The sequence below is a fragment of the Rhopalosiphum padi genome, chromosome 1 (assembly GCF_020882245.1).
Source record: "Rhopalosiphum padi isolate XX-2018 chromosome 1, ASM2088224v1, whole genome shotgun sequence".
Classification (NCBI taxonomy): domain Eukaryota; kingdom Metazoa; phylum Arthropoda; class Insecta; order Hemiptera; family Aphididae; genus Rhopalosiphum; species Rhopalosiphum padi.
Genome location: NC_083597.1, coordinates 66,961,913 through 66,981,354, shown reverse-complemented (window position 1 = coordinate 66,981,354; position 19,442 = coordinate 66,961,913). Strand labels below are relative to the sequence as shown.

At 26.1% G+C, this 19,442-nt stretch overlaps 3 protein-coding genes across 4 annotated transcripts in view; 1 reads left to right on the top strand and 2 right to left on the bottom strand.

Moving 5' to 3' along the window:
• The window catches only part of LOC132931714 (dual oxidase), a 47,652-nt gene extending 41,851 nt beyond the window's left edge, over window positions 1-5,801 (bottom strand). The window contains exon 1 of the mRNA XM_060997664.1: window positions 5,336-5,801. Within this exon, the coding sequence (XP_060853647.1) occupies window positions 5,336-5,438 (103 nt within the window). The 5' untranslated portion in view covers window positions 5,439-5,801. The remainder of the gene's footprint in view (window positions 1-5,335) is intronic.
• Window positions 5,802-10,587: 4,786 nt separating this feature from the next.
• Window positions 10,588-11,739, top strand: LOC132918177 (uncharacterized). The gene is made up of 2 exons (XM_060979296.1): window positions 10,588-10,963; window positions 11,029-11,739. Exons 1-2 carry the CDS (start codon window positions 10,775-10,777, stop codon window positions 11,320-11,322), a joined length of 483 nt encoding a protein of 160 aa, XP_060835279.1. The 5' UTR covers window positions 10,588-10,774; the 3' UTR covers window positions 11,323-11,739.
• A 126-nt stretch (window positions 11,740-11,865) lies between these two features.
• Window positions 11,866-14,377, bottom strand: LOC132918178 (EF-hand domain-containing protein D2-like). 2 transcript variants are annotated; one of them, XM_060979298.1, is made up of 5 exons: window positions 14,095-14,377; window positions 13,820-13,981; window positions 12,535-12,682; window positions 12,334-12,450; window positions 11,866-12,259 (listed from the first exon to the last, which is right to left on the bottom strand). In XM_060979298.1, the coding sequence occupies exons 2-5, from the start codon at window positions 13,966-13,968 to the stop codon at window positions 12,242-12,244; spliced, it is 432 nt and encodes a 143-aa protein (XP_060835281.1). In that variant the 5' UTR covers window positions 13,969-13,981; window positions 14,095-14,377; the 3' UTR covers window positions 11,866-12,241. The 2 variants fall into 2 exon arrangements, with proteins under 2 accessions (XP_060835281.1, XP_060835280.1); XM_060979297.1 differs by having other exon boundaries at window positions 13,820-14,377.
• Between the last annotated feature and the right edge of the window lie 5,065 nt (window positions 14,378-19,442).

Genomic DNA, 19,442 nt, shown 5'->3' with positions numbered 1-19,442 from the left:
AATATTATACCTATATATATGATACACAACGTACTACTTACACGACATGTATCAAAACAACCACCAAACTATTTCATAGGTAGCTTATAATTAACATTAGGTACTTTTATTTATTATTATTTTTATAAAATATTTAAATACATGCGTTGACGGTTCAATTTAAATTACATTATATTTATTATTTAGATTAATTGCGATAATGCCTAACCCAACAAACGATTTCAAAAATACTGGGTCAATATTAAAATTATATTATTACAATATTACTGTTATTATTATTATTATTATACGCATTTAATTAAATTATTAAAGTTGTGGTTTTGAAGTGTTTAAACTCTTGTAATACCTACCTATTAGACAACTGAACCCGTTGCATCATAACACGATCAAGACAGCATATCAAAAATTAGATACTCAATGATTTAAGAGCGGCATAACTGCGTAAGAAATAATATTTCATTTAAATGAAGGGCCTTGCTCGAGTATCATTCATTCATTTCGCAATAACTTGTTTTTTTTTTTATTATTATTATTATTATTATTATTAATATTGATAAACCTAAGTGGCTAAATGTTTTCAGAATAATTATTATAGGTAATACCCATTCAAAACATTGAAAATTTACCCAACTATAATAGTGATACTTATTGCAAATCATTTATACCTAGGTAACTTGGATTAGGTGTAATAAATATTATAACATTAACATTACAATTTACAAATTTATAATATTAATTAACATTGACATTTTATAAAATATTAACAGCTTAATAATCTACCTATTAATTAGATAACATCTTTGACCCTTGTGAACATGGCATGTTATTAATCGACTTATACATTGTATGAATAAATCAATTACCCAACGCAAGAATAAAATTAATTGTAGGAACATAATATATAGTTTAAAAGATAATTGCTTTATTTGATAAATTCATCTTAAAAGTACAAATTATTTACCTAATTGTCAATTTAAAACGTGTTTTATTTTTTTAATATATAAAATAAAATAAAAATTACATAAACGTTGTAAACTATATAAATAATAATTGAAATGTAAATATAATTATTAATTAATAACAAAGAAATACTAACACATTAATATACCTATGTTTACTGAATATACCTAATACTAATCTACAACGCACGCATGACTTTAACGCTCGTTAAGTTGTTAACAATTATTATAAAGTATTTTTTTTTCTTTGTAGTATTGAAAAGTCTATAAAGTCTAGATATGAAACACGCCAATACAATCGTAAAATTAAATTCAGTTAAAAATTAAAATATATTTTTTCTCAAAATACTCGTCTATTAAAATTAAAATAAAAAAAATTTAACCCAATTAAAAAAATAAAATTATAACGAAAAATGTAATAAAAATTATAAATATATTTAAAAAAACAGGGGAAAGCACTCTACTGTATATAGTAAGTTTCGAATATCTTACATCATCATTGAGTAGGTCACTGAATTGGATGTGTTTGAACATATTGAATCCAATAATAAATCACTGTATCGTCTGTATCCAAAAATGATTCTGATCAAAAAAATTATATAAACCTCTAATTCTAAAGATATTTTATAGTATTTATTTGTATCACTATATTTTAATTTATTTTTCTTAATAGATCTATAATGGATTGAACTATTTTTTTTTTCTAAAAACATTGCATATCAATATAACTATTTAATAATTATTATTATATTATAATTTTTAAATATTAATGTAGCATACGAGTATATATTATTGTTATTAACTTATAATCAATACCAATATAAAGTAAAGTTCCTTGGAATAAATAATTTAAAATTTATCTAAATATATGTAATTGAAAAAAATTTCAAGTCCTTATGATTAATATTTTTTTTTCAAATTACAAACAAATAACTATAAAAACAATTGAGGAGAAATTGTTAATTACTTTTGAATATCTAATTTTGTCAAAATGTAAGACTCTCGTCCTAATAAATATTAATGTAGATTAACGCTAAAATTGTTTTTAAATTCCAGTAACCATAAATTCATAACATCATTAAGGAATCTTGTATACAATTTTAAAGCTTGAAAGATTACAAAAATGTTATTAGTTTATGTTTATTTTATATTTAATTCAAGTATTCTCGGTTAAAAATAATTTAAAAAATATCAAACATTACAAATGTCAACAAAATTCATTAAAATCACAAAAACATACAAATGATTTTGTTATTACAGATCTAAATATTTTTTTAATTTTAATACCTCAGTATTGAAAATGTTATACGATATTCCTTATATTTTTTCTTTAGTTAAATTAAAAACATTTTTTAATTGTGATTGAAATTTAAATTTTGTCAACATTGGACAAAATAACGATTTTTAATTAGACAATGGTTGTTGTTTTGTTGTTTTTCAATAAAAACTAAATATAGAAACTTGAAATATTCCACAATCGCTTTTTTAAAATGTTTAGAGGTTTAGACTAATGTAATAATGGCATTTATTGGCAAATGTTGATAGAAAATGTTTTAGTTGTTTGTTCCTAAGTTGTTTTTCACAATAATTTAAAAATAGACAATAGATAATATATAACACATTTTTTTATAACTGTTTTAAGTTAAAATGTTGACAAAAATTGTTTGTACAATTTCTATGTACAATATATTGACTTTTATAAGTTAGTGACAATAATATATTATAAAATATTATAATAATTAATATTTAACACACCGAATATAATGGATTACTAAATGCTTATTAACTACTTGTTACCTATTTAATAAATTTATACAGGAAAACTACTTCCTCAGCTTCTTTTTAAAATTTTTAAGTAATTCAGTTTTTAATTATAACTTAATATTTTGCATATATACCAACATCTAGAATATAAGAGTTGTAATTTTTACCAATAACAAGATTTTTTTGTTAAACGTTTAAAATCAATAAAACCAATTTTAAAATTCATATAGATATTTAATTTTAATTTTTAAAACGACAATTAATGGATAATAGATTTGTAGCCGATATATTATTATACATAAGAATCTTAAAGAATTTCAAAAATGAATATGGAATAAAGAAATATTATACCAAATGTATAAACTAACTACAGTAGTATAATTGATTTCGTCATGAATAATTTTTTATTAATAAATAATATATTATGTTATATTTCACGAGCTATATATAACTACGTACTAGCTTTATTTAGTCAGCGTATAACATTGATGGATTAATGGTAATTAGTATTCGCCTTGAAATTAGTCGAATTTGTGGCACTTAAAGTAGGACAAAAAATATGAATCACTATTATTGAGTACCTATACCTCCTTATAATGAAAATTAAAAATGTAATGTTTAGTAAAAAATAAAAATAAAAAACGTTCCAGAATTTCAATCATAGCCAACCTATATTTTGAGTAAACCTTCGATTAAAGTTCAAGGATAGGTAACAGATAAGGTTGCAAATAATAAAAGAATAATATTTTGTCAATTTGTAATTTCTTATTAAATTAAAAATTATTAAATTGAAGTTATATCTAGTGAATATATAGTACAGAGCAATAATGTCGGATAACACATTAACACAGTACTAATACTCTGACCAGCCTACAATTTTATAACAAATCTGCAAAGGAAATTTCATAACTGTACGACGTACATCTTTCCATACATACGATATATTTATAGGTACATGATATTTTTTTTTTAATAATATTATATTTTCCGGAAACAATTAATTAGAAATTATATCTCCTTAGCGCATATTGATTTATTCCAATTATAAATTTATAACTTCCTACATATTCCTTATATTCCTTTCGTTTTACGCCACTTAAATCACTGAATATATAATCAGATTAATTAATTTAATTTGAATAACAAATATTTTAAACAGTACCGTGTAATCATTTAACATTATGCGTACATAATTATAATTTTTTGCGAGCGATATTATACTCAACATCCGGGCGGATTACATTATAATGTAACACCCAACGGTAAACGATATCAGCGTCACTGGCGATATGTCGATATATTGAAAATTTATTTAAATATGGTTTTTTACATAGTTAAACTCAGATAAAAATTGAATAAAAGATTATAGTATAATCTATTGGGTAAACAAATATTTTTATGTAATAATTAAATAGTATGTTAAATAGTTTCAATTCATTATAAATATATATTTTTTAAAACATTTTCGTATAATATATTAACTTAAATATTATTCTATAGGTAGTAATATATTAAATATAATACAATAATACTAGTAATCTAATGAAATATGAACAATTAACTAGTCTATTAGGTACTTATTATTTTGTTCATAATTATAAACTTGATTACGACTTAAAAGATAATATGTATATTTATATGTAAATAAGAAGTAAGTACAATTTATAAATTAATATTCTAGTAAATTACGTAGTTCCGTTAAAAACGTTAAAACGTTATAAGAGTAAAACTGCAGACGCATGGCTTTCGCTCGTGGATTTTTAGATGAACAGTTATATAATGATAGTAGTAAAACCCATAAACTAAAAATGGGTAATGATAATAATTATACATTTTTTTTTTAAATGTTGATAGTTTCCTGATACTATACATTTGTAAACCGAGTAAAATATAATTTAAGAATTGTCCACTAGAAAGCTAATGTAACTTGTAACAACTATACTCTTTCTCGGAATTAACAAATGAATTATGCTTGTAAAGAAAACTATGATGAACTCATTAAATAACGTTACCTATAGATATAGAAACTACGACTAAAAAGTTCGTGTTTGAATGTATGTTTTAAACACAGTAAGCCTCCAACAACCGAGGAGTCCGAGGAGACCATTTATTGCAAATATCCGAAAATATATAATTGGTAAGAACTGCATTGTTGGCCAACACACTACCAGATAAATTTTGTTCGGGAAAATTTAGAAACTTACTGCTATGATTCTTTATCATAATATAGAATAATACAGCCAGAGGAAAATGATTTATTTTATTCATACTTTGGTTTCGAATAATTAAAACTTATTTTTTGTTATATTTAATATAAATTTAATAGCTACGTTAAATATATAGGAACATACTAAATTCAAAAATTTATTTTCTAATTGTCAGGTAAAAATAATAAATATGTACATATTTTCAATATCTTAAGACTTAAATAATACTGCTTTCGTATCTTTAATGTAAAAAATTGAAATTCGGACATTTAGAGAGAGAATGTAAATGTGACCTATGGTATATGATGACGGTATAGAGGAAAGGGGGGAAATCTTATACACTGTAGACGAAAATCTTTAAAATGGAACCTGTCCTGTTTTTAAAAAACAAAAAAAATGACTTACGTGCAGCTGACTGTGTCGTCGACAGTAACGCCGTGAGCGAGCACAGCGTCAGCAGAAACAGCACCGGCACCGGAGCCTTTGAGTATTTGGCGACGTGGTCCATCGTCGTCTTCGCCGTCGTTATATTTACGATATTTACAGTACTGTATAGTTTTGTATAATATATAAACCTATATGATGCCGCGCACTATCTAACGGCGGCATTACGTTAAGTCCTACAATACCCACTAAATAATCGTTCCCGTGTCTGGCATATAATAAACGTATAATATTATTTATCACGGGAGAAAAAACGTTCAAATCGGGTATTGTAAAAAAATTATATATTTAAATATTTACAAACACGTTACAGGCTAAAATCACCGTCGTACGTCGACGGGCGTGCGTCGCGAACGAACCGTGTTGACGAACTGTGTGTGTACGGTATGCGTGGTGGACCCGGAGGTAACGTAGTCGGGTCTGCGGTGTTGCAGTCTGTGAGCGCGCGAGCTGGGAGAAAGTCGACTGTGCGTGCCGCCGCCCGGTTTAAGTCTTCGGCGGCGACAGTGAAAGTGTACAATGTATTATAATATAATTATATTGTGACGGTGGTTGTTTAGCCGAAACAAGGTCGCCCATCAGCCGACCTGTGAAATGTACGAAAATATTGTACTTACCTACCTATATTATATTACACTACTTGTGTATATTTATATCAATTATTTTTATTTTATTATGGACAGGCGTATAAACGCAACAATTATTATACAATAATAATATTATATCGTACGCACTATATATTATTATATATTTATATCATCTCATGTTCCGTATAAACACAAGATAATTCTAAAATATATTTACATAATACATATACGATATCGATAAGCTATCGTCGAAACGATTACAACAATAACGTCACTACTCTACGAGATTATATTATGTGTCTGAACGGTCTCTGAACAGTACCATGCATCTGCAGTCTGCACTATTAATTGCTGTATTCGTCTCTCTCTCTCACTCTTTCTCTCTCTGGCGTAACGTGACCTGCCTTAATATGTTACAATATTATTCCATATCACCGTATTACCAGCCACCCAATCCTGATTATAAAGAATTAGTGAGAACGCATCTCTATTTATTAATTATATATATATTATTTACCAATGTTAAGCTCATATTATAAGAGCATGTCATAACAACTTTTGACACAGTCATTATTAAAAATTTAATTTTATAGAAATATAGAAAATAGATATTCGCCTTTTTCATTTTGTAAAGCAGAATTAAAGGGCTCCCTGTAAAAACCAAACAAATATTAATAAATATTAATTATAAATAAAGAAAAAATATCCTTACAAATTGGTGAAACAACCAGATTAGTTGATTAACATATTGGTCCGTTTTTATAACAAATAGACTTCTTTGATTTCCTTTCTTAGGTTCAAGTTAGAACCGGATAAGACTAGACTTATCTTATTTAGTCTGTAACAAATATTGATTACCTTTCAACATAATTAGTAAATATAATATATATGTATTATACATACATTCTACAACTTGATTAATGTCAAATATAATTTTGTTTTATTTAAAACCATATCATAAATAAACTTTAAGCATTATTGGATGACCAATACATTACTTCATTTATTAAGAGTAAAGAAATATTATAATTTACAGTTTATTAGAGCAATACTACACAAATACATAATATATTTATTTATAACTTCATAACATATCGACTGTTAAAAATGTGAAATTTAATATAGATACTAAATCAAGGAGTTATAAACCTGAAGTCACCAAAAAAATAAAAATACACAACTTCTATTAATATAATTTCTAAGACTGAGAACAGGAGCAGAGCGAAACTTGGTTTTACGTAAAAGGATGTTAATAATAATAATTAGAACTAACAAAATTATTTAATACTTCCAAGGTTATGAGCCTCAGTGCTTCACCTATTAATACGTGCTATTAAATTAATGTATTTACAATCATTTTCAAAATTAAATGCTATCAAATAATACTTGATTATATATTATAAGAGTGTATATATAGTTGATAATTTGGTTTATAAAATAGGTAGGTAACTAGATTAATCTGATTTTTGATTAACAAATTAACCTAACAAAAAATAATGTTTTATTTTATGATATATATATATACAGAAAACAAATTTTATGTATAGGTATATACAGTAGAAAATAACACAGAAAATAAAATAATGATGAAAAAAACCCTGACAGACAGACGACAGTTTCAGCGTAAGTTTTTCTAGTCAATAGTACCTACCTATTTCGTGACCTTGCAGATAATTACACAACACTTACACAAAATAAATACTACTCGGCATAATGCATTTATGTATAACATAATAATAATAGATAGTAGGCACTAGTATAATATTATAACTAGCTACTAGTGTTATTATTTACTTTTATATTTTGAAATGATTGCTATCTAACGTCATGAAATATATTTTCATACCACCCACAAGTGTAAAATTGAAAAATAATGAGTTTATATATTATTTAGTGTTTTATAATAATAATATCACTTCCAATGTTTCGTGTTGATGGCAAGTGATTATATAAAATAGTTATAGGTCAACACTAGACATACGATTTATAATAGATGTAATTATTTACAATATCAATTTATACTTGATCGATCAATGCTTAATAGGTACCTACTTACAATAATATTTACTTTAAGAAGAAGTTCTTAATGTTTAAATGATTAAATAATTGATTTACCTTTAATTTTAAGTAATACGAGTAACTTAAATTGTATATTATATGTACGAACCTAAGACCTAACGGCTAACTAAACTTAACGGCACTTTAACCGCTTTACCTTTATTAGATACGATTATACATAATATTTTTTTTTTTTTTTACATTATAAAATAGTAGATAGATAACAATAATTATTTACAAATATTGAAAAATGTAAAATAATGGGGATGGTGGTTTATACTTTATAATATACACTATACAGATGTAAATATATTGATTATAATTTATATAATCAATAATGATGATAACAATAAGAATAGTGTAACAATAATAAAAGTAGTAAAAGTTGTGGCACTAATAATACAAACTTGATTCAAGTGTTACCTATTTGATATAGTTGTATATTTTTAATTATTTTTATTATTATTATTATTATTATTATGTAAGAACGATGGAGTGTCTTTGTTTTAACTGACGAAGAGCAGATTGTTGCTTAAATGATAATATTTCACACCACTTAGATATTTTAGTTTGTAATCATTGAGTTATAAAGTGGTAGAAATCTTAGGTTAGTGAAATGTGAATAACACTGCTGTGCACTTTAAAAAATGTAGAATACTTTTCCATTTTTTGCCCTGTATAAGTTAATTTTGTTAATATATTGTAAATTTTCGGTAATAATGCTAATATCACTGGATCTTGAATAAACAGTACTATCGTCAGTATATAGAGATATTTCTCACTTCTATATTAGTTGTGGTTGGGAAATGTGAGATATATAAAGTGAAAAGCAGTGGTGAGATTTTCGGATCTACTGAGTCATTGAGGGACATCAGTTGTTATTTTCTTGATTTTTGAGTTGTAGTGGCTTATGCAAACGAGAAAACAGCGATAAGAGGAAAAAGATCCCATTAGATTATAAATTACAGACAAGGTGTTTTTAGTATTTTTAGTTTGTATAGAAATAGCTAGAAGGCTATCATGTCAGATGCGATCAAAGACTTGCGCTACATCTAAAAAATATTCCACTGTTATGAAGCTTTATTTTAGAAACTATCGTCTACATCAGTGGTTCTTAACCGGTGTTCCGTGGACTTGGTATAAGTGTTCCGCCAAAATTTTAAAATCTGTAAGAAAAAATTTTTAGTTTCATTGTCTGACTTCATTTTGAAAACTGTGTTATACAATACTACATGCATTGTTTAATATATTAAAAAATGTATATAATTACTGTTTTATTTTATGGCTATATTCTACGAAAACCTTATAAAATGTTCAGTGCCGTGCCGTGGGGGGGACCTAGTGGACATGCGCCCCAGGTGCATGGTTTAAAGGAGCGCCAAATTGTTTTTATAATGTATAATATATATGATAAATAGAATAGGGGGCAAATATTTTTAATTTTGCCCTGGGCGACAAATGCTCTGAAAATCGTCATAAGTGTTCAATCGTTCGAAAAAGGTTAAGAACCACTGGTCTATATAATATCCAATTAGACGAAAGAGTTTATAAGTGGATGAATGTTTTGATTCAAAACTAAATTTTAACTTGCAAGTATGAGATTACTTTGATTGCGTTTAGGTTGTTAATTAATCTAAATTTAAAACGTTATTTTTCAAGTATTTTTGTCTTTTGATATTGAAGATAATAGGATTATGAGTCGGTAACTGTTCAGGTTTTTTATGATTATTAATTTCCATTTGATTAAAAAGTCACCGATGACTTTTAGTTGAAAGTTAATAAAATAGAGATGTATCGTACGTATGTGATCATGATGACATTTTTAAAAATATTTTTTATTATTACATTTGTGATGAGATCGTGTCCAAGTGATTTTTCGTTAGATCATTTTTTGATTATTTCATTAGTTACATTAGGAGTAGAGTATGGAAATATATTTTGAGAAAAAATATTCATATCTATTATATCAACATTTTTTGTTTCGAAATAAATTACATATTTACATCATTTGGTGAAAAGGTATTTTCTAGAGTTTTAGTAAATAGTTTATTTTTGTCATCATATTTTTTTGCATCAAATAAATGTTACCTACGCGATCTCAATGGAAGTATTCTCTATTCAGGCATATCACAAATATTTGGTGAATCATAAGTTTAAGTTCTGAATTATGTATTGTGGATTGGTATCTTTGGTACGTCGTATGTACTATATATGTACTCTATATTCCTCCAGATAATAATAAATTAAGTTAATAAAAATACTAACTAATGAAAAAGACGATTTTCTCAGAATAGTGAAAGACTGCAGCTGACTGTTAAGAAAAATATTATGTTCATTGTTATTTATGAATTTATTAATTAAAATATAACATTTGTTTCCTGTTATTTTGAGTTTATCCTTTTTGTGCATAGAATAGGCAGCTAAATTGACATGACAATAATATTATAGAATTTTAGCTTTGAAAACTATAATATTATTATACTTGTTAAATATTGATTTTGAATCTTGGCTACACTGCTTGCATTGTTATCTTTTGTTATCAAATATAATATAAATGCACTAAAAATGCGTTATATGTATTGAAATTTGAAATTTATGTTCTGTGCTGTAATGTAGAAAAATTTTTACTATGTAATTTGTTATAATCATATTCAATACTGAATATTAAAAAAAATCAAAATTCAAATCGTACCTATATTATTTATAGTTATAAAACGTTTTAACTTAATATTTTGTTTCTGTATAATTTTAAAAAATGATTAAGCCCAAGAAAAATAATAACCCGTCGAAAAAACAAGCTGATGATAACGACAATGCTTCTGGTCTTAAAAACAACTGTAAATATGTGCCTAAACCTACTTTGTATTCATCTATCGTTCAAACAGAGTCAAAGTTAAGGAACATTACACTTTCTCGTTTGGAGCCCAAACCAAATACGATCAAAGTATGTACAATGTATGTTTAAGTGTATATACAATTATTTATAACTGTATATTTTTTTTTATTCAGAGAGGAGTCAGGCAGGTGAATTTTCCATTGACCGAACATGTGTACGACTATAATAATATGGTGAATGTCGGATTAAATAGCAATTTAAGTACTGTACCAAAACCCAAGCCTAGGGAACCACATTCAACAAAAAATCCAGAACCTAAGTTAAGTGATTATTACAGACCAAGTTTTGATAATGTCCAACGGATAGAAATGAATAGCATAAAAACTAATCCAGAATTAACAGTACAGTATGATGGTTTAGCAGTGTCGAGATTACTAAATGAAATTGATGATTTAATCTTTAGATAAACAATTGGTAGTAAGAGAAAATTAGACTTCCTCTTTGTTGTTAATTTTAACTTTGTGATATTTCTAAATGTGATAAGATTATTATTTAATATATTTTAGTAATAATGGGATTATGATTTAATTGCTATTTAAAATAATTCTTTGAATATTAATAAGACCCCTTTAGATTTTATTAATTGTAATAATATTTTATTTTTGTTTTTGTTTACTGCATTCAAAATTGTAAATACCAATGTAGTTCTATAATTTATTAAACACTTGAAGTTTTATTTTTTACATTTTTTTTTTTTCAATAAAAGTGTGTAGTATAATATGATCATTTTTAATCAATCAAGTTACTTATCTAGTAACAACTAACAATATTATACAAAATATATTTTTAGCTTATAATATATCATATGTTTTATTAATTCTTTATATGTTTCGTATTATATTAATATATTATTATTTCACAACCTAAATATAATATATCAACACATAATTAACTATATATTATTTAACATTGTTAGGAGGTTAAATACATTTTGTAAATCACGTTTATTAATGTGTTTAACCAATTTTTTAGGAAAATGATTTTGTAAAATTCAAAATATTACATATTATATGTAAGACATACCTTGACATAAAACAATAATGGAAGTGCAATGATAAAGTGAAAGGTAATTTATACAGATTTTACTTTACATCGTCTGTTTATGTTCTGTTAGTGTGTACAACTAATCTTTTTGGATGTACATAATATTTGTAGAAATCTTGATTGTAGTATATTATTACAACATTATTTGATAAATATGTACAATATTATTTCAAAAATTTTAAGTTGATAATAATCAAATGTATAGCTTTTAAATATTATATTCACTGGTACTGGTAAATTAAACATTTCTTTCAATACATTTTTCTAAAACTGCAGTACTGTTTATTTGGAATACTTAGCCTGTAAAAAATAGAAAAAAATATTTAATAATCTTATGCATTTGATTTAAATTGGTCAGTAGTGTATTAATGTACCTTTGCCTCGAAGAAGTCTCTTACGCCTTTTATACCAACTTTGTTAAAGTCTACTTTTTCTTGTTTGGCCAATGCACGTTGACAGTACTCCAAAGTTTTACGGTTAGTCATAACAAACTTAACAATATTAAGTAAAAGAATATTTTTATTTGGTTAAATAAGTCATTTTTATTCATATCTAATATTTAAATTTAAACAAACTTCTCTAAAAGTCAATTTTCCATCTTTGTCTTTATCCACATCATCGATCAATTGATTTAATGAGTTTTCAGTCCATGGAACTCGACGTTTGATCATCATTCGTTTCAATTCATTCCGACATAGATATCCATCTTTGTTTGCATCATACCTATGAATAAATATTGTTTATTTATTTTTAGATAATTATATACAAAATAACTTAAAGAGCCATTCATAGATGGTTTCTTTTCACTTAATGCATGCCTGGTCAATAAACTAATAATCAGAATATTGAGCTTCTTATACCACATTTAAGAGGATGCCATACCTGCATATGTTGTCTTGGTCTTATATCTAACGTACATCATAACAAAATTTCGTTCAGCAAAATATATTTTGTGACGTTAGCATTAATATTGGAGTAAATTTATCTATTATCAAATTTAAAGGTAAGAATATTATTTAGATAATGACATGCTTTTATTGATATTATTTTAAAGTGAGTTACAGCTATGTAAAATATTACAACTTTAAAATGTTCATAACTCACTTTAAAATAATAATATCAATAAAATCATATGTCTAGATAATATTCTTATTCTTACCTTTAAATTTGGTAATAGATAAACATATTGTTTATTAATTAATACTTATTGCTTAACGTTCTTAGATTTGATTTAACTTAACTAAAGTTAATTATTTCCATTAAATTAGATAATTTATCTGATTACAGCTTGGCTAAAAAAACATCATCGCACTTTTAAAAATGTCATGGACACGGTTGTACAGCATTTGACTGAAAAATGGTCATCTTGCCTACCTATTACATATACTTATTATTCAATATTAATTAGTTAAGCATGGTTTTGTGTCTCTATATTTTAAAGGTCCTCTGTAAAAATTATTAATGAAATGTGTGTTAAATTAAAAGAACATTTTCCATTTATTTGAAATCGTATTCAGACACTATACTTAATTTTAAATTTTGACGATAGACAGAGTGCAGACCAATGACCTTATAAACCTATTTATTATTCGCATAAATCTGAGTAATCTGACAATTAGTCTTCTACCCAAACTATACAGACTGTATGAAGTAGTAATTACTAGATAATTAAGACAATTTATTATAGTATACCGTCGAGCGCAGAAATAATTATAATATTAATAATATTATACATGACATATAACCCCGGCCCCCGATGATAATATTATATACCAACCTATGTGCGCGCGCGCGCGCGCGCGTTTAAATCGCATATTATGCTTATGCAACATATAAGTAGAGTAACCTATATCTACGTACTGGTTGAAAATATCTTCGATCTTTCGTATCTGCGCCGGACTGAACTCGGAAAATTCCAAATACACCTGTCGCTTGGTCGTGTTGGATGCGTATTCATTAGCGGTCAACGTACCGCCCTCGCCGTTCGAATCAGACGAATCTTCCTGCATGGTCGGTACCTATCTGTAGATGACAGAATGGAAGAATTCGGGCCGGTACGAATCGTTGCGATCCGAAAACGCGTATGTACAATCGAATCAAGGATATGAATGAATAACCGACAAAAACAAACTTACGGAAATAAAGGTATATCGAACCTGCAACTGCTATATAACACTCCGCAATTGTTCGTGCGAGTTATCCTCTGCCGTGTAATACCAACGGTATAATTATTGTCGTATTTTATGAATATTGTATTGCGTTCTACGTAACTTAATTGTATATTATACGACTTGTATATGTAAAACAATAGACTTAGTCGAGAAAAGACGCTTTACTGTGGCGTAGTACCTACGCCTATCGCCGTTTCTCCCGTAGCGAGGGATGTTTGAAAAATGAGTCAGTCTCATTATATACTCTGTTACTGTGTCACGTCACTAAAATAATATAATTATTATTACAACGCGACGACTCGTTTAATAAAAATAATTAATATATTATATATATATACATATAAAACACTCGACACCGGTTACTGTTATTTCTATGTACCAATACACATATTGTACATTGCAAATTGTAATCGTCGTGTCGTAGGTATATGTATATTTTGTAAGCGCGTGTTTGTTGTTATGTTTTCACATTGTTCCGATGTCGTTTAACGGCTGATAAATCCAACTGAACTTGAATGAATATACGTATATACGATGTTCATGTATAGTGTGTATGAAAGAAAACGATTGTTCGATGGCGGTCATCAAATACGTAGGTAATATGCATACATTGCTTATGATTAATCGACAGCGCATTTATCGAAATATTGAATTTCCATCATTCGTATTGATATAGGTAACCTACTTGGTTTACGCATACATAATTGATTGATTTTTGTTTTAATCACGTATTATTAATGAACGCTAATATTTTGGACCGTTTTTTATCTTTTTGCACTAAAGGTCCGTTTTCAATTTTTCATGCAATTAAATAGTGCCCCGAATATTATTTAATACAATAATGTCATTAATGCTCAAAATAATCAGACAATAGAAAATAGATCATTGTAATCAATGTAATATTGTAATGCCTAAGTGATCAATTTTTTTGTAAACAATTTTTTTAATAAGTTATTTATAATTATTTGAATAATCCATTTTTTTCAAATAAAAATAACTAATTTTGATATTAATAGTATTTTTTCCTTTTTACAGTTGGTCGAGTATACTTATTATTGTACTTTCAAAATTCCAACTAAATTTAATTTTCTTTGCTAAAATATACTTATATTTGAAGTTTGAAGCATTATTACTACTTAAAAAGGTATGGTATGTAAGATCGCTCCTTACATAAAAGTAGTTCAACGCGTTACTGCATGAAACTGAAAGAAATTAAAATTAGTTTGAGTACCTGTTAGTGTAAATATAATGCAACCACTTAGACTTAGTACTATTTGAATGGAGTTAATTAAAACATAAATACGCCTAAGTGAAATATGCAAATTGATTCGTGAGTTAAAGTTTTCTTAGTAAGAATTGACTATCATATATTCAATGATTAATTACATTACAATCAGTAATCATTCAAAATGGTAAGATTCAGTATTATTTTTTTACTTTTCTACTAATTTAATAAAAGGTAATTTTATTGTTCTTATTCTTCTAGATTTTTAACAAAGCAATAATGAACGTATTAATTTAAAATCATTTGTTTTTTATCTGTCGTCGCCTTTCGTAGCAGTTTAACAACGTAAAACTTCAATTTTTACCTTAAATATCTTTTCTGATAGAAAATTGAATCTTGTTGGTACTTTAGGAGACTTATTATTAACTAAATATGGTATATGACATATTCGTAATATGATTACACACAATTTACATTTCATAGTAATGTAAACATTTAAACTTATAATTAACATTAGCATATATAATAATTTTTTTATTGTAAAAATGTGTCCATATATTAAAATTGAATGAAGTATAATATTATATTAAAAAATAAAAAGACTACTTAAAAATTTAAAACGGCTACAATATGAATCGAAATACTCGAAATCTTTTTATACTAATCGTATTATATAACTCGATAATAATAATAATTAATAATTAAATATTGGTACTTGTAATCCTATAAGGCCAATTAGAATTGATTAACGTACCTATAGGTAGATACTCTCTCTGGCTTGTAAGTTGTAATAAACGACGCATGCTGATGCTGTACTTCATAGTCTGGGTGATTTTCGAAATTATCTGTCACGGTGGCTAATGGTACTCGCTACGGAGTAGACATCACACTAGTCGCCGTAGCTTTGTGTCAATTTGGCTGCACAATTTTCAATTTTTTTTACGTTGTGTTCACTCTTCACTGGACCAGTTCTGGAAGAAAACACATTTACATATATATTTTTGTTACATAATGTCTTGCGTGCAATATCATGGCATATTTATGTTCAGCGTGCAAATAATAGGTACCTACTACTGTCGTACACAATATAGAGTATATATAAGACTAAAAACATTATAATGTAATTGTAATATATATATATATATAACATAGGAACCTGGAAACACAATATTTCAATACATATCTATATTATAACTATTATAAGAATGGATCGTGATTTGTGACCTCTGAACCAAATGTTAAACAGCTGATTATTAATAATATTAATAATACATTATAAATGTGAATACATATCCGGATTAATTTTTTCAGTGGCGTACTGGCGTGCTCAGTGGGGTAGGTTAGGAGTTATATCCCCCCCCCCCTATTGACTTTTTATTTGCTGACTTTCAGAAAACAAATTATAATAAAAAAAATAATTGTAGATATAAATAATAGATATAAAAGTTGTTACTTTTTATGAAGTCATTGCTTTTGATTATTAGTAATAAGTTATTGCTTATAAATTATATTTATTAAAATATACATTGTATTACAATTATATACTTTATGTTCTCTCATTATCTACCTTTTTAATTTTATAATACTATTATATTGCAATTTTCCACTTTTTTGGATTTTTTTTTTAAATTTTGTGTTTTAATGAACAAAATACTTAACTAAACTAAATTTATTATTACATAAATAGATTATTGCGCAATGGTAATTAATTTAATATAAAAAATCTAAATACATATTATGTAACTTATTTCGTTTATTTTAAGAAAAAACCTTTCCTATAATAAGTACCATCGAGAATAAAATAAATAAACAGAAAAAAAATGCAGGGTATACTTTTACCTCTCGAACTTATTATTACAATGTGGGAAACATGGTTAAAACTGTTAAAAGTTACGCTTTTCTATGTAAATAATTTTGAACATTTTTTTATTATGATTAAAAGTTTAAAAGACGATGTTAATCCCCATCAGTGTAACAGTGTATAGAAAAACGGAAACAGTTTGTACAAAATATGTAGTCAAATGTGGTTTATAGGCTTATAGCATTATTCATACAATTATACACTTATCTAAGTTATCCATTAATCTTATAAACTTGGAAGAATCGAATAGTTAACTAGGTACTTAAAATATGAATATGTTTAGAAAAACTGAAGATACTTTAACAAATATTTTCCTTTTCCAAATGGAAAAAAAATTAAAGGAAAATTTATATATATATACAATTGAAAAAAAAATAAAATATATAAAACTATTAAATCTTATCATGAAGTCATGTCAGGTAAAGCAGATGTTTATTTATATATAACATTATAACGCCTAAATTATTGAGTTTTTTTAATATGCACCAATAACTATAGTGTAGTAAAAGCAGAACGTATTTTTTCTTTGTACAAACATATTTTAAGTGATAAAAGATTTAATTTTAATTCAAAAAATTGATACATTCATCAATTTTTTTTTTAAATTAATTTAGCTATAATTAAGAATTTATAGTTTTTTTAAATGACTTGTTTTTTTACAGTGCAATTTATTATGTAATTCATATGTATTTTTGGTATAATTATACAATTTTTGTGTTTTTAATCCAATTAAATCCGGCTTTTTCTTATAGCATATAAGTATATAACCCCCCACCCCATCGAAAATTCTTGGGCACGCCACTGGTTATGGGCTAGGCCATAGCCATGTAAATTTTAGGTAAATGCATCTATGTAGAGTGAAAAATGTAATAAATTTGTGTAACGTAGCCGCGTAGGTATCACATAAAAAATAGTATCTACACACTATAAGGTCTATACTACTATACGTATGAGTGTATGCCAGTGTATGACTCGTATGAGTCAAGAATATAATAGTGTATATACGAAAATATAATTTAGTACCTAGGTATTTAAATCATATTCAATGAATTATAAATATTAATTGAAATATTTACTCTTTGAGCTATATTTCCCATGCAAACTGTGAAAATATTTGAAAATTTGCACTTGTTGTTATAAAAGTCTATGTAAATTAAATCAATGTCAACCATAAATAAAACAAATAGTTTGATTTCCACACGAAATAAATCGTAATAGATATTTTTTTATAATATCTATAATCAAACGATATTAAAATAAGGTTAAATTATCGATTTTAATCAAATATTTAATATAAGTAGGTACCAATAGATATTTTTTGAATTTATTCAACAACAAAAAACATTTTTCCGTAACAATCCGCCGCTCAGAATTGTTTTTCGTATACATGCAATAATAATATGATAATAGCTAGGTAACATTATTGAATTAAAATTTTACACATTTTTACAGATTACAGTGAATTGACTTCCATGTACTCCATGACAAATGCTTTTCTTAATATGGATTTAATCTATTTTATATGATTTTTTAAAAATTTTGAAAACTTTAAATGCAAACTTAATCAGTTTAAAAAAACATTTCGAAAATCTAGAACGCAGTTGTTTAATAGAACTTCTTAGGTTTAATGTTTAAATTGAGGAAAAAATCATGTTTTTACGACTAAAGAGAGCTGAGGAAAATATGGGAAGTACGAAAGCATGATTTTACAGTCAAAATTCATTACCAGAACGTCTTCTTCAATTATAGGTAAATCAGAGGTACCTACCTATGTATTTCCTTAGTAACAAAATATCAAAATCCAAAATTGTACTGATATTCTATAAAAAATCAAAACAGTTTAATATTAGATCATCGTGTTATAGTTTCCGGATCATAAGCTTAATTATAAACAAGGTAGATATAACATATTATAAATCTACTTACGCAAACCGTCAAGATTTTGTGTTTGTAAGTTTTCCTTGGTGGATTCGATACCGTTTTAAAAGAATTCAGTGTAGCCAATATTCATTGTGCATTTGTGCGTGTTGGGGGTGTCAATGACTATGGATTGTGTATTTACGCATAGTAACTAAGTAAATGTTTATTATAATATAGCACAGAGCCACAGAATAAATGAAAATATGAAATAGTTAAGTATCATTTATTCTGCGAGACTGTGATTATAGTGTGTAATAATCCCGTATAATATTTATTGTATTAACCACCATTAAGAAGTACCTAGAA